Source organism: Parasteatoda tepidariorum, chromosome 4 (assembly GCF_043381705.1).
Source record: "Parasteatoda tepidariorum isolate YZ-2023 chromosome 4, CAS_Ptep_4.0, whole genome shotgun sequence".
Classification (NCBI taxonomy): Eukaryota; Metazoa; Arthropoda; class Arachnida; order Araneae; family Theridiidae; genus Parasteatoda; species Parasteatoda tepidariorum.
The window spans coordinates 50,806,616-50,820,578 of NC_092207.1; the positions used below are offsets into that span (position 1 = coordinate 50,806,616).

A 13,963-nucleotide genomic window follows, 5' to 3' on the forward strand; every position below is an offset into this window, starting at 1 on the left:
TCCATAAATCTTATTAGTTTCAGAACTTAGATCCAGAGCACAAGATACCACAACATCATACTAGCGAATTTGAAACTGCATTGCCTGCTCTTTTAATCTCACTGATATAATTGCAAGTTTCGGTACGAGTTCATCAAAGGGGCCTGGAATTTGGAATAACTGTTCTTTTTTTTCCCTTCTTTCAAATAATGATGACTTAAGTGGTTCCTTATTATGATGCATTTCTCGAATGTGCGGCTTGTCTCCAGTAGGTATGATTTATTACATTTCTCATCCGCTACCGATGCGTATACCACCCTGCTTGCCCTGAATTTTATTATTTCTTATTTTTTCTTCTTCTTCTTTTAAATTAAAGGACGTCTCCCTGTTCGAAGCCTGTTGTGACGGATGCAGCTGCGAAGGAAGAGGCCACCTTCGACGATAACGCCGAATACATCAATTGCTTGATAAGGCAATGATCTTTGAATTGTCTATTTCAATAGGTTTCTTTCAAAATATAAATTTTGGTCTATATGTGTCGAAATCACTGTGGGTGACTTGCTTATTCTCAAATTAAAGTAGATAAATTTAAAGTAACTGAAAAAAAAAAGCGGCTGAGAACTATAAAAGAAAAGAAACAAAAACAATTGTTAAAAGGTAGTTTAATAATTTAAAAAAATTTTTTTTTTTGGTATTAATTCAATATTGACAAAAAATATATTTTTTCATACCGTGTAAATTATTTTTTATACATTATACGTTATTCAGTATCTAATTTTTTTTATAAATATTTTTCTGCATGAAATATGTATTAAATTTATGCATAAAATGATATAATTAATTATATATGAATGAAAAATTACCCTTTTTAACGTATAAAATGATAAAATTTATGCGCAATCTTGTTATAATTTTAATTATTTAATACACAATGGATCATTATTTATGCTTACATTTTATACATATTTTTATAAGTAACCACGCTTATACAGAAATATAAAGTAGAAAAATTAATTATAAAATAACAAAATATCCACACCTTATTTATAATTTAAAAAAATTTTTGTTTTATATTAGTACTCGTTTCGTTAAATTAATTTGATACATAAAGGACCATTTTTTATGCATATATTATTAATTATATTTTATAATATATTCATGGTATTTTATAAAACTAATATTATAAAATAATATATATTGTTTCATAATATATCACATTTCATTATATCAACAGGGAGGCTATCCCCTCTGCTTTCTCCCTTCCCCTACTCCCGCGGCAACTTCTCATTCATCATTGTTTCTTTTCCCACAATATTTTTTTTTAAAGAATATTTTTTTACCACAAGTTTAACAGTTTATTATTTCCGAACTAGTAATCTAATGATACATTTTGTTATTCTATCGTACTTCCTGTATATTTTTATACACCTTTTTAACTTTAAATTTCTAAATCCTACAGCTTTTGCGCAGCAAAACCAAATGTAAAGTTGAACACCTAAAACAGCTTTGGCGGCCCATAAATTTTTTTTATGTATAAGGAGTGAGATAAATTATTTCTACCGGAAAGTTTGCAATTTCAGTTTGAATTTAATATGCTACCTTTAAAATTAATTACCGATTTATCAATATTTTAAATTGCATGTAATTATTTAATAACTTGCAATGGAAAATTCAATTATTTCGGAATGAAAATTTGCAATTAAATTTGTATAAGTTAATTTTATAATTTACTAATAATTTAATGATGATGTGAAAATAAAATTTGAATTAAAAATATTTATTCAGACATACCTTTATCATATTATCTAAAGTAGTTTTGAGTATTCATACTGATTGGCATTTAATTATGAAAATTTGGTTGATTATTAAAATTAATTTATAATTTCGGAGAAAAAAAATGTAATTTGTAGTTGCGATTAAGACTATTGTGTCATTTGTTAATTTAATTGCACTTATTTTAAATTTGATTACTATATTTAAATACTTTTTTTTATGACTGTAAATAAAGTTTACTACACTTCTGAAAACACTAAAGAAAAACACAGATTCATCACTATTAAATTATTTATTTATTTTAAAAAGAGTTTATGTCACTGGTATTGGGAGAAATTTATTTCGTCTGAGCTGGTTTTATTTATTTTTTTCCATTATGGAAGAAACTTGCTGGATTTTTCGTCATTTAGAACAGAAACGTTTTTTTTACGGAAGAAAGTATAAAATAAAAATGTATAAAAATTTTTAATTGTAAATAATAATTTTTTAATTGTAATATCACAGGCGATATTCTCGCCTTTTGCAGGCGGAAAAATGCACTATTTCCTCTTTCGAATTTTGTAAATCATTACACAAATTAAAATTCATAACTAAATTGAAATTCGTACATAAATTAAAATTTGTACATAAATAAAAAATCGTAAAATCCGTCCAGTAACTCCAATAATAAAGAATAATGTGAATAGGACTCTTTAAAAAAGAGATACTCAAATAAGAGCATGTAAAATGTGGTGTTCTTTAAAGAAGGAAAAAGAAATGAAAGAAAGAAGAACATTATTTTTAGAGCGAACTATCATTTAAACTTTCGCGATTTCTGATTTTTTTATTTTATATTATTAATTTGAAATAGTGGCTGAAGCCAGTCATTACCGATTTCTTTTAAAAACTCAAATGAGGATAGAAAAATCATGATTATTTCTTTCCTCTCTGATGCACAAGAAAAACATCTTCGAAAAAAAATTATGCAGGAAAAAAAAGGAAACATTTTCGAAAAAATTATGCAGAACGAAAAATTAAACTTATTCCGTAAATCCGCGCCGTGAAATCTTTCAGCAAAAACTCTGTAACGTTCTGCGACAATGTCGCCGTGTCGCCGCAATTCTGCCACGGGGATAACTATGAAGTTTAAACTTAACTCTTTTTTTTATAAGAAAATGAATTATGAATTTCATATTATTTGTTCGTACCTATGCTTGGCAAAATCTATAAATTTTCAACATTCATTCAATATTTTTACGTTTGTTCTCACTCTTGGCGACTTAATTGGCTGTTAAATGAAAGGCTTTCTAAGGTTATCCATTGACTGTTTTTTGCCGAAGACATTTTGTTATAAGTCTGAAAACACTCAGATTCTCCCTTAGTACCTGTTGCACATTTCTACCTGACCAAAGAGGGAGCTGGAATCGTGCATAATAATTAGGATTATGAATCACTTGAGATGGGAAGCTTATTAGGAAGACTAACAAATAACACACTATCATATTTGTCTGTTTTATAGTTTATACTTATTAAATTTGATTGTTATTAAATATGGCTTTTTTATTCATTGCACCATTCTACGCTGAACCATTGTATCGCCATCTATTGAGAACTACAAATTTTAAAGACTTGGCAAAATAAATTAGAGCTAAAAGGTGCAATTATAGGGGCAAAGGAAAATAAATTCGTGCATTAAAGTTCTAAAATTAGAACTTTCCAAAGAAACCAAAATTCTTTCAAAAACGTTACTTAGAACCTTTTTACAATGAGATTTAGAATTTATCCAGAGTCTCACATCCCTTTTTTATCATATGAAGTAGCCACTCATAGAGAATATGAGAAATTTCAAGCGAAATTTTAAAGTTTTATTAGTTTTTCTTCTTCAAAAACTGAAAAGGTAACAGATAATCATATCACCTAATATAATTCCTGAAAATTGAGTACGTTGCTTTTTCTTATTTAAAGCTTTCGTTGAAAATGTTAATGAAGTATTTCAAATCAGTATAGTTGTAATAATTATGGCATAAAAATGATATATTATTTAATAGCTATATTAACTGGTTTATAAGAAATTTTTATGTATGAATCTCTAAATTTATTCAAACTTTCTGGACCTTTAATGCATCTTAAGCAACTACAGCTGTGAAAAACTTTTTTAGTAATTATTTCTATTCATATATTTATTAATTATTTTAATCTTCCTGATTAGAAACTAAGATTTCTTTTTAGCCTCTTCAATGGTATCTTTAATAAAGTAATTTCTTCTAATTACGGTTGCTGTTGCGAAAAGAAAAGTTGAGAAGTGCATCTAAATGCATCTTAAACAACTACAGTTGAGACAAACATTTTTTAGCAATTATTTCAATTCAAATGCTATTTATTAATTATTTTACATTTTCTGGTTTTGAAAGTAATTTCCTTTCACGTGCTTCAATGTTGTCTATAATACAGTTCAGAACCCGTTATCCGGAAATCAGAAAACCGGAAAACCAAGAAACCGGAACGAAATTCGATAAATTTTCTTACCATTTTTAAATTTTTTATCCTCATAAGATTTTAGGACTTTTCTTTCTTTTTTTAAAGATGTTTACCTTATTATCATTTGGAATTAATCATTATTACTTCATCGTTTTTTCTTTTTTTTAAAGATTATTTCCAAATNTAAACATCACGTTAACAACACACCTGTTCGTGAGTACATTTACATAATGGTGCGAAAACTTGGAAGGTTAAGAAATAGATTTTGTACACCTGGACAATAAACACATTCAAATAAAATGAGATAAATCTCGAATGAATTTACATTGAAAACAGAAAAATATTTATTCATACTTTATAATATTCCAATGTTTCCAAAGCCCTTGTGTAGCCGTCTGAGCGATAAACACACAGTGCCGACAGTAATTCAAATACTTGTTTCTTCACCGGTATGTCATCAGTATCTAAAGCTGAAAAAGAAAGTTGTTTATTTACAAAATTTTCATCAGAAATTGATAAATAATTCATAGAGGACAGAGAAATTTTCTAAAAAGGGTGATTTACATTATTGGCATACCAATTGTAGTTTAGTTTATATATAATCATTTCACGCCGTTTTTAACCTTCTGTTAACTTTGGGTGTTTTTAAAGTCTTGTTTTTATACACAAAGAAAAAATCATGATCAAAAATACCAGAATATAGTAAAATTAACCGCGTTTATGGCTCTATGGTAACACCAAAAAGCTCCGCAAATTTTGCAAAATCGATTTGGTAATCATTTTGGTAAAATTAAAAATAGAATATGGTTTTATAGAATGAGATAAAATTTGGTCATTTTATCATGATATTTTAGAGTATGGTATAAAAACTATTAATTCGCTTAAATTTAATTTTCAATTGTGTATTTTTTACTATGTGTTTTTTTACTATGTGTTTATAATAGAAACTGTAATTTTTAAACCAAAATTTACGGTAAACCGTTACCATTTAAAAGGAAAGATTACCAAATAAATGGTTTAAATACCGCAAATCTTAATTTTTAATCATTACCGTAACCAAGATTTAAAATATGATTTTTTTAAACCGGAAATGTCATAGTCATTACCATACAGTACAATATTACCAGAATATTTTCCGTACATAGTGAGAAAAAATTTAACCGCATTTCACTAAATATTAAAATAATGGCAAATAGGTAAAACTTCCCTATATTCTTCCCAATATAAGTAAAACTTACCAATATTATATATCTTTTTAAAAAATTTTTTTGTCTTGTTTTGTTTATTCCAATATGGAAGCATTAATAAAAATAAAATGTTAATTGGGTTTTCTATATAAAGGATTTTTTTATCACAATTACTATTTATCGTATGACAATTTATTATAATTTTTATCATAATAGACTTGATTGTAGTTATATCATCTTTTCAATAATAATTTATATTGTACTACTGTTAATAATTATAATCTACTGTTAATAATTGTATCAACTACACTACAGTTGTAAAAAAAATTCTCACATCAGTTTTAATGAGATACATTATTAAATTTTTTAAAATTATGTTCAAGTTTTTTAAAATATTTTTTGAATTGGTTTTCAGTAAATCTGAAGTTATGTATAAAACATACCTAAATTTTTAACTAACTAAATTTAAAACATAACTAAATTAAACAAAACTTTCCATAACTTAAAAACATTTTGCACCGAAATTCGACGAAGATTAATTTTTCTTTAGCTTAAACAACATAGATATTTAAATTTCATTTTTTCGATTACAATTTTCTTACAAGGAAAATTTAAAAGAAAATGGAAATTGAAACATAAATGAATCAATGTGCATTGTAATTTACAATATTTGTAAAACGCATTTTACGCATCTTTTTCCAACTAGAAAAAAAGATAAATTTAAAATAAATTTCAATAAATCTCATTTATCATGTTGCATTATATATTGTCTTTTTAGATAATCTCACTCGTTTTTAGTTATCGTTTATTGTTGTTATGACAAAAGTTTAATACGATGCTTTCTAAATTAAATTTTTAAAAAAGAATATTTTGAACTTAGCATTGTATTTCTATTGACAGTTTAAATATTCACTTCAATTACTTAGATTAAAAATTTAGCTATGTAGACTTCGAAAAAAAAAAGGCTTCAGTAACTTTTTGTATCTGTTATTTCTTCCAAGTGAAGAATACTTGCTAAGTAGTGCTAATATTTAAAGTGAAAACAAAATTCATTCAACTGCAAAATTATTATTTGAACATATTCCAAGATCACAAGTACTGTTTATGAGCTATTGAATTTCTAGAAAATGTCATACAAATATTAGTATAACATTTATGCGACGTAGTATAATTATGATATTTTTTAGCTTGTTGTTAAATGAAAGCAAAGTTCAATGCAAAACAATAGGAAATGCTTTTAAAAATATTAGCTTAGAGCTCACATGTTGCATTATAAATCATAAATGTAACAATCTTGCAAAAATTCTTGCATCGAATTTGGTGCTAATTAAATGGATTAAAAATTGGATTTTTAAGGTCTTTAGCCTATAAAAATACAGGAAGCTTTTGTTTGAAGTATCTTAATTTCAAAACAAAGTTTTAATAAATGTTATGTCCTATTTTTTGGGGGGAAGGAATCATACGGACTAAAAAAACGTTCTAACAGTTTAAATACTCAAAAAAAAAGTTAAAATCTTAAAATTAACTCTAAATTTGGAGGTGTTTTATCACAGAAGGAAATTAATTATAATCAATAAATAATTCTCAAATTTTGTATAATCAAATAAAACCAAATACAGTGTTTAATTAATTTTTCAAATACTAAAAAAACTAGATCACAGAAACTTTCATTTCCCCAAAAATGTGGGTTTATTTCCTAAAGATGTTAAGTCATTTTCAGTTCTCATTTCAAATCTCAAATCATACATTTCAAATAATATATATCAAATCAGATTTCATCCATAACAAATAAACATATTAAAATATATTTCAAATCAGATTTCAGCCATAATGCGCAGGCTGAAGAAAGACGAATGTTAAAAGTCAGGAGTTACTCAGTCCTTTAAAAATTACTCATTATCTACTGCATTATTTCATACGAAGACAAAGCCTTTGAATAACATAAAAAAATTTTAAATGAAGATATTCCGACATATATATTGAGAAAATAAGTGTGGAGAAACTATCAATTTCAAAACAGAATTTTTCCTGCAAGTAGATATTTCTACAAAAATCCAATAATTTTTCTTTGGTAAGCTTTCTGTATTTGAATTTACTTTTAAATATACACAAATTTAAAAATAATAAAATTTCAATAAAATGTCAATGTAGAGTGCAAATTCTACGTCCCGGAAAATCCATTGCTGAATATAAAGTATTGAAAAATTGTTCATACTTTCAAGAACATTTAACATTATTGCTTTTTATAAACGAAGCGAATGAGTCTACGGAAAAATACCTTCGAATTTTAATTCGAAAGGGAATTAAACGAGAGAAAAAATGACCTACTTAATTTTTAAGATTGTAGTAGGCGTTACCTGGAGGATTAGAGTGGATAACTAGACGACGAGAGCTTAATGTGAGGCAATGGGTGCGCATTTTGGTAACCTTGCGTTTGACCTCGGTTAAAACAATACCAAAATCTGGTGAGATAATTCTGAAATTGGAGGTTATTGGTCAGGTTGGATTGATGAGCATTAAACGATTCCTTGCTGTTTGATAAAGATAAAAGAATTTTTTTTTGAATAATCGATTATTTTATGAGGAAATAAATTCTAATCCATAGAATGTAGTTTTCTGTTAGCGGTGACTTTTCCTTTCTATTTAGCTATTTATAAGAGGAGATATTTCGAGAATAGTTATTTTAAAACTTAAAAGAAATATTGACGCTTTGTTAAATTGAGTTTTAAATGTTAATAAAAATTTATATGTTAATAATAATTTTCAGAGAGCAGGCCTTTCAAAAAGCAAGCCCATGAAAAAGTTTAAATTAATGAGCATACTGTTTTGTTTAAATGAGGAAATATTCTTCATATTAGATTTGATAAAGTACCCTTAAGTAGTAATCTAAAATTTTCACATTCATTAAAATCCTATTAATTCGCATTCAACATCGTCATACTGGCCCATCATCATTGTTCGCATTGCCGGTACTTTGAACAGCAGCGGTTACATTTCTGATGTTTAGAGCCAGTTGCTCTGCCTTATCTTCGAGGCCTCCATAACGCTACGTTTCAGCAGGACAATGCGAGACGACATGTTGCCCGCACTGTCCTGATCTTCCTTGAAGGCATAACATGTTTCCTTGTTGCCCTGACCAACATGTTCTCCAGATCTATCACCCATTGAAAACGTCTGGTCAATAGTTGCCGAATGACTGGCACGCCACCACTCGTTAGTCACTACGGTCTATGAATTGTGGCATGACGTTGAAGCTGCACGGAAAGCTGTATCCGTCCATTCTATCCAATCTCTGTTCTACTCGATGCCCAGGAGAATAACTGCTGTTATTGCTGCTAGGGGAGGCTTCTCTGAGTACTGATTCCTCAGAATCCATACATCCAAAGATCCAGAAAATTTAATCACTTGTTCTTCCAACTATAATGTATGTGCCCAATAAATATCATTCTGTTATTTGCATTCCTTCCTGGCCAATTTAATGGCCAGTAGTATATATATTTACCAATTCGTTTCTTAGTTCAGCGTGTCTCTTAAAATTTCATTTGAAGTAAAGTGGAAGATATTGAATAAAAATTTTTTTGGTGGAGTCTTCGATTTTCTTTGGTAGTTCATTTAAATTTGGAAAATAAAAAATTAAGTTTAAATGTAGATAGTAAAGAAAAAGAATCTAACATTTTTTTTTTCTTTTATCAAATTATCGCTATATATTACTAAAACAATTCTTTGAATCTTATGTGTTTCACAACTAGTCTCGAAACGATTTTTTTATAATCCCATTACAAATTTTTCCTTTTTTAAAATAATTTATTACAGGCTCTTATACTAAAATACAAAAAGATAAAAATTTTCTTATTATCAACAAATCTTATTAGAGGATATTTTATAGATTGTTATAACTATTAGCGACAAATCTCTAAGAAAAATCATTTCTATGTCGAACTATAATAACAGTACCATAATAAGGTAGAGTTTTGCAGAAATCTTAATAATGTGATGCATTCAGGCTTGAGATTGCATGTAGGAGGGAGAAAAAAGTAAAAATGTGTGAAAAGGCACTATAGCGAATGTTTTAATTATATTGACTGTTTGGAGAAATTTTTTAGCCTTGAAACAAAGTGCCTCCGAAATCGACTCTTCAGTTAGTTTCTTTCTATTGAGTTTTTGTTTTAGTTCCTGGCGCGGCTTCTGTAGTTGGCATAAATTTGTTAAAAAATGTAATTGATTTTTTATAATATACTCTTCGTGCGTTTTCCGATTTGGACACAGTATTAAAAAAATATAATGCTGTACTTAGCGATGATTGTTCTGTGTGTAGAACTAAATGTTAGTTTAACAAATGCAAGTATTATTGTACATTTTGACACTTTTAATAGCTAAGCGAAAAATTTTAACGACTAATTTTGAGCTTGATTGGTGGATAAAATGTGATATGCCTCTTGACGGGACATACATGTAACGAATTGAATATGTATATTTCATACTTTGCCAGTGTGAAATACACTAGTGGACAAAATTAAGAGATGGAAAGCATTTTCACACATGCAAGAAACCCGCACACCGCTCCATGTGTTTGACAATGGTTCCGTGAATGCCCAGAGGTACAGGAAGGAGGTTCTAGAGCCTTATGTGCGTCTTTTCAGAGGCGCTGTTGGCCCTGAGTTCATTTTTATGAACGACAATGCTCTACCACATAGGGCTCTCATGGTTGATGAGTATCTGGAAAGCGAGAATATTCAACGAATGGATTGGCCAGCCAAATTTCCTGACCTGAATCCTATTGAGCATGCTTGGGATGCTCTTGGGAGAGCTATTGCGATGCGCCAACCTCCCCCCAGAACCATTCTGGAGTTAAAAATTGCTCTAGTGGAAGAATGGGAAAGTCTTCCACAAGTCCTCCTTAACTCCCTTATCAACAGCATGTATAATCGTTGTGCATGCTGTCTGTCTGTCAGGTGTGACCATACACCATACTAGAGACAACACACACTGTACAAGCCTCACTTTTATTGTCATCTTTTATCCTTAAGTTCAGACTACATTGGATTTATTGGCAATAGGTCTTGACAGTGAATGGCACTTTCATTTTTGTTTTGCATACTTATTACCATGGAATAAGCTATATCCATGCCAAATTTCATTTATTTATATTCAGTATTTTTTTAGATATTTGGGGAAATGTCTTCCATCTCTTAATTTTGTCCACCAGTGTATTAAGCATTTCATACTTTGCTAATCAGTAATTTTAGTTATTCTATAACAGTGGCCATAGTTTTGGGGACAAAACACATTCCGAAATTATACATTGCATGATTAATGAGCAACTTTTTTTCGGTAAGTGGGATGCAGATGTATATATATATATATATATATATATATAATGCAAAAATAATAAATACTTTTGTATTAATAAAAGAATTAAAACTCTTTCGATTTCATAAAATGTCTTTGTTAAAGAGTAAGCGTAGAAATATTCTATATTGGGAATTCAAGGCTGAAAACATACCATTGAATTATAATTAGATTTATATTTCAAAGGAGGAGTTATTTTTAGAATCTTGTCCCTTTTTCACTTCCATATTAGGAAGCAGTAAATGATTCTCCATAATGCGTAGAGTTACAAAGGCATGTACGACTGGGACCTAATTACACCAATCTCTGTACTATTTAATGCGGGACCGAAGGTTTTCGCAAGTCTCTTGCTGAATAACGTGTTCCAATAAACATCTGCCGGAACCATCCGGAATCTTGTCCACACCCCCTCCTTTGAGGAGTGCGGATGTGAACTATTATGACCACCAGCATAACATTAAATAAAGCTTTTTATGACATACAATGGCTTTCGACTGCATTTCTTAATATGAATACACCAATGATAACAGAGATGTAGCCCTGTTATTACATATATATATATATATGTATGTCAGNATATATATATATATTTGCTAGTGATTCTATAATATAACCGGAAATTGTACATGATCACGGGATTTATTACATTTACTATAAAAGATCAAACAATTTAATTAAACGAGTCTAAATCCTAAAACATGTTAAATGATTTATTTAGAAGAGAGAAAAAAGAATCATTTAATCACATCTACCCAATAAATATAAAAGTAATTAATCACAATAACCAATTCTTTAACAATTGCATCACAAATATATTAAGAGTCCCAACCAAAGCTTAATCTTTACGGTGAATCGACAAGTAAAAAAAGAGTTAAGTATCATATTGTAGCCCATAAACATGTTGCTTTCGACCTAAAACTGTCAATACATTCAAAGTTAATGTCAGTCAATCTAAAAACAATTAGTTTTGAAAGCTCAATGTTACCCGTTTCTTCCTGCACAATGCTTTCTTTTTAATACCAGGAAATCTAGCAATTGGTGAGGGTAAAAAAACACTTGTGGAAGTTTTCTCTTTTAATAGATCTAAGCTGTTTATGTTTCGATTTAATCGGAGATTTGAAGCGTATTTAAAAATTAACAGTTGTGAGAAAAAGAATGTTTAGAATTAAATAAAATGTAAAAAAAAAGTCATTATTGAGTTTCTTTTTAAAGATGCATTATTGATATACTAAAATAAGACCGGAAAGCATTTAGTTGAACACAAATGTTTATATTTGTATGAAAATTTGCGAATATAATCTTTGTTGTATTCGTAGTTAAATATACTGTTACATTATTATAACTGGAAGAAAAATATTTGAGGAAAATGTTAATTGATACAAAATTTGACTAAAATATTGAGCGCATTTTTAATTCTGAGTAAGTATTATTCGAATTGCATTGATAGTAATTTCAAACAGATTGTCCCTGCTGATATTAACATTGTTAATAACAAAAATGTCAAATTTGTATTTTTAAAGGGAACTAAATTTAGATTACTTTTTTAAAATTGGCATCAAAGGACAAGTTTAAAAGTTTTCTTGAGGATAATGATTCTTTTATTTTTAGAAAACCTGGAATTCACTCTATACACGTACAGTTTATAGTTAATTGGAAATGAGGCTATATTTCAAATTTAAATAATTTCTTCTTGACAACTCTCATCTAATTAATTTTACTAAAATTAAGCTTAAAATTTGAATCAACGACTTTGAATTAGGAATCATTATATTATTTATTTTCACTTCTGGTAACTCTGCCTTTATTTGTAAATTCTTTATCTTAGTTAATTCGACAACGAACTTTCCAATTCTATAACATTAAAACTTTATTCCAATAACTAAAAAACTAAAACTAAACTCAGCGGTCAAGGCCTACTGTGCCCATCTCAGTTTTCTTGACCTTGGGCTCTCGGGTGCAGGATCAGATGTTCCGGTCAGGTGGTCAGTCGGACGCGGAACCCCCAGTGTTTAGTTCCCAAGCGTGCTTGGTACTCATTTATCGACCCACTGAAGGGATGAAGGGCTGAGTCAACCTTGCCCGGCCCGAGGATCGAACCAGGGACCTGTGGCACGACAGCACGAAGCGCTACCGCTCAGCCACCGGGCGTTATTCCAATAACTATAAAACTAATATTATTAAAAAAAAATTCTCGGTTAAAATAAATCATGTAAAATTAAAAATATCAACATTAAACTATCTTAGATTACTATTACCCCAAAATTTCACAAGACGCCATTTATATTTCACTTTCTCACTTGTGGTATATTTATACATATGAAAGCACCAGAAAAATTGGTTCCGCAGTGGACTGATCGTAAGGACACGGTTCCGAGTAGAACACCGAAATCAAGCATCTCTGGCTGCGGTCATTAAGTGGGTGGGTCACCACTTTGATCCACCTGCATAGGGACAGAGGGTGCGTGATATTGTTCCAACGAGAAGTGCTCAATTTCGCGTGCTGGTCGTCGGGCTACCAAAGCGGAGAAGACACCCCCTCTGCAGAGGATCAAAATTATAATGACATATCTTCGGATCATCCTCAGGGATGTTTCCCAGACCGTCGCCAATAGCTTATTAAGCAGCTCTAGTGCGACGTTAATAAAGTACCTACCTACCAAGAAAATTAACTAAATAATTGATTAACTAAATATTATACTAAATACCAATGGCTGGATTTATAAACAAATTCAACACTCGAACCTGCGACATTTGAAATTTATCTTAAAAAACGAGTTTTTCTTCCGTCAAATACAATATTCCTTCGAAATTCCTAAAATTGCCTCCAAAATCATTACTTAAGCAATCATGTAAATGACAGAAATAGAAAACGAAACTTTTGAATTTTCAATGCAAAAAAAATAACATTATTTTAAAAAAATAAAAAGTTTATAGTTATTACAAAACAATTAATATCATAGGCACAGTGCAGCTTAAAAGCCTTTATATTGTAAGGTGCCTGGCCAAATGCTCTATCCCTTCGACTGCTTTGTTTGTGTCAGTGACGGTGTTTAACCTTCAAAGGTGGGTAAATAACCGTAAGGGAAAATGAATGATATTAAGAACTGTAAATTTGTTAAAAAGAAAATACTATGCTAAGTATGAGAATATTAATTTATTATTTTTTTTAATAAAATTGCATTTTAATTAAAAAAATTCAAATTCGTTCTTAGAATGTT

The 13,963-nt window shown here is 29.2% G+C and overlaps 1 protein-coding gene across 1 annotated transcript in view; it reads right to left on the minus strand.

Moving 5' to 3' along the window:
* Positions 1 to 13,963, minus strand: part of LOC107455600 (uncharacterized) — a gene marked incomplete in the record, with an annotated part of 72,742 nt that overhangs the window by 39,460 nt on the left and 19,319 nt on the right. The window contains 1 exon segment of the mRNA XM_071180337.1: positions 4,564 to 4,679. Coding sequence (XP_071036438.1) covers positions 4,564 to 4,679 — 116 coding nt within the window.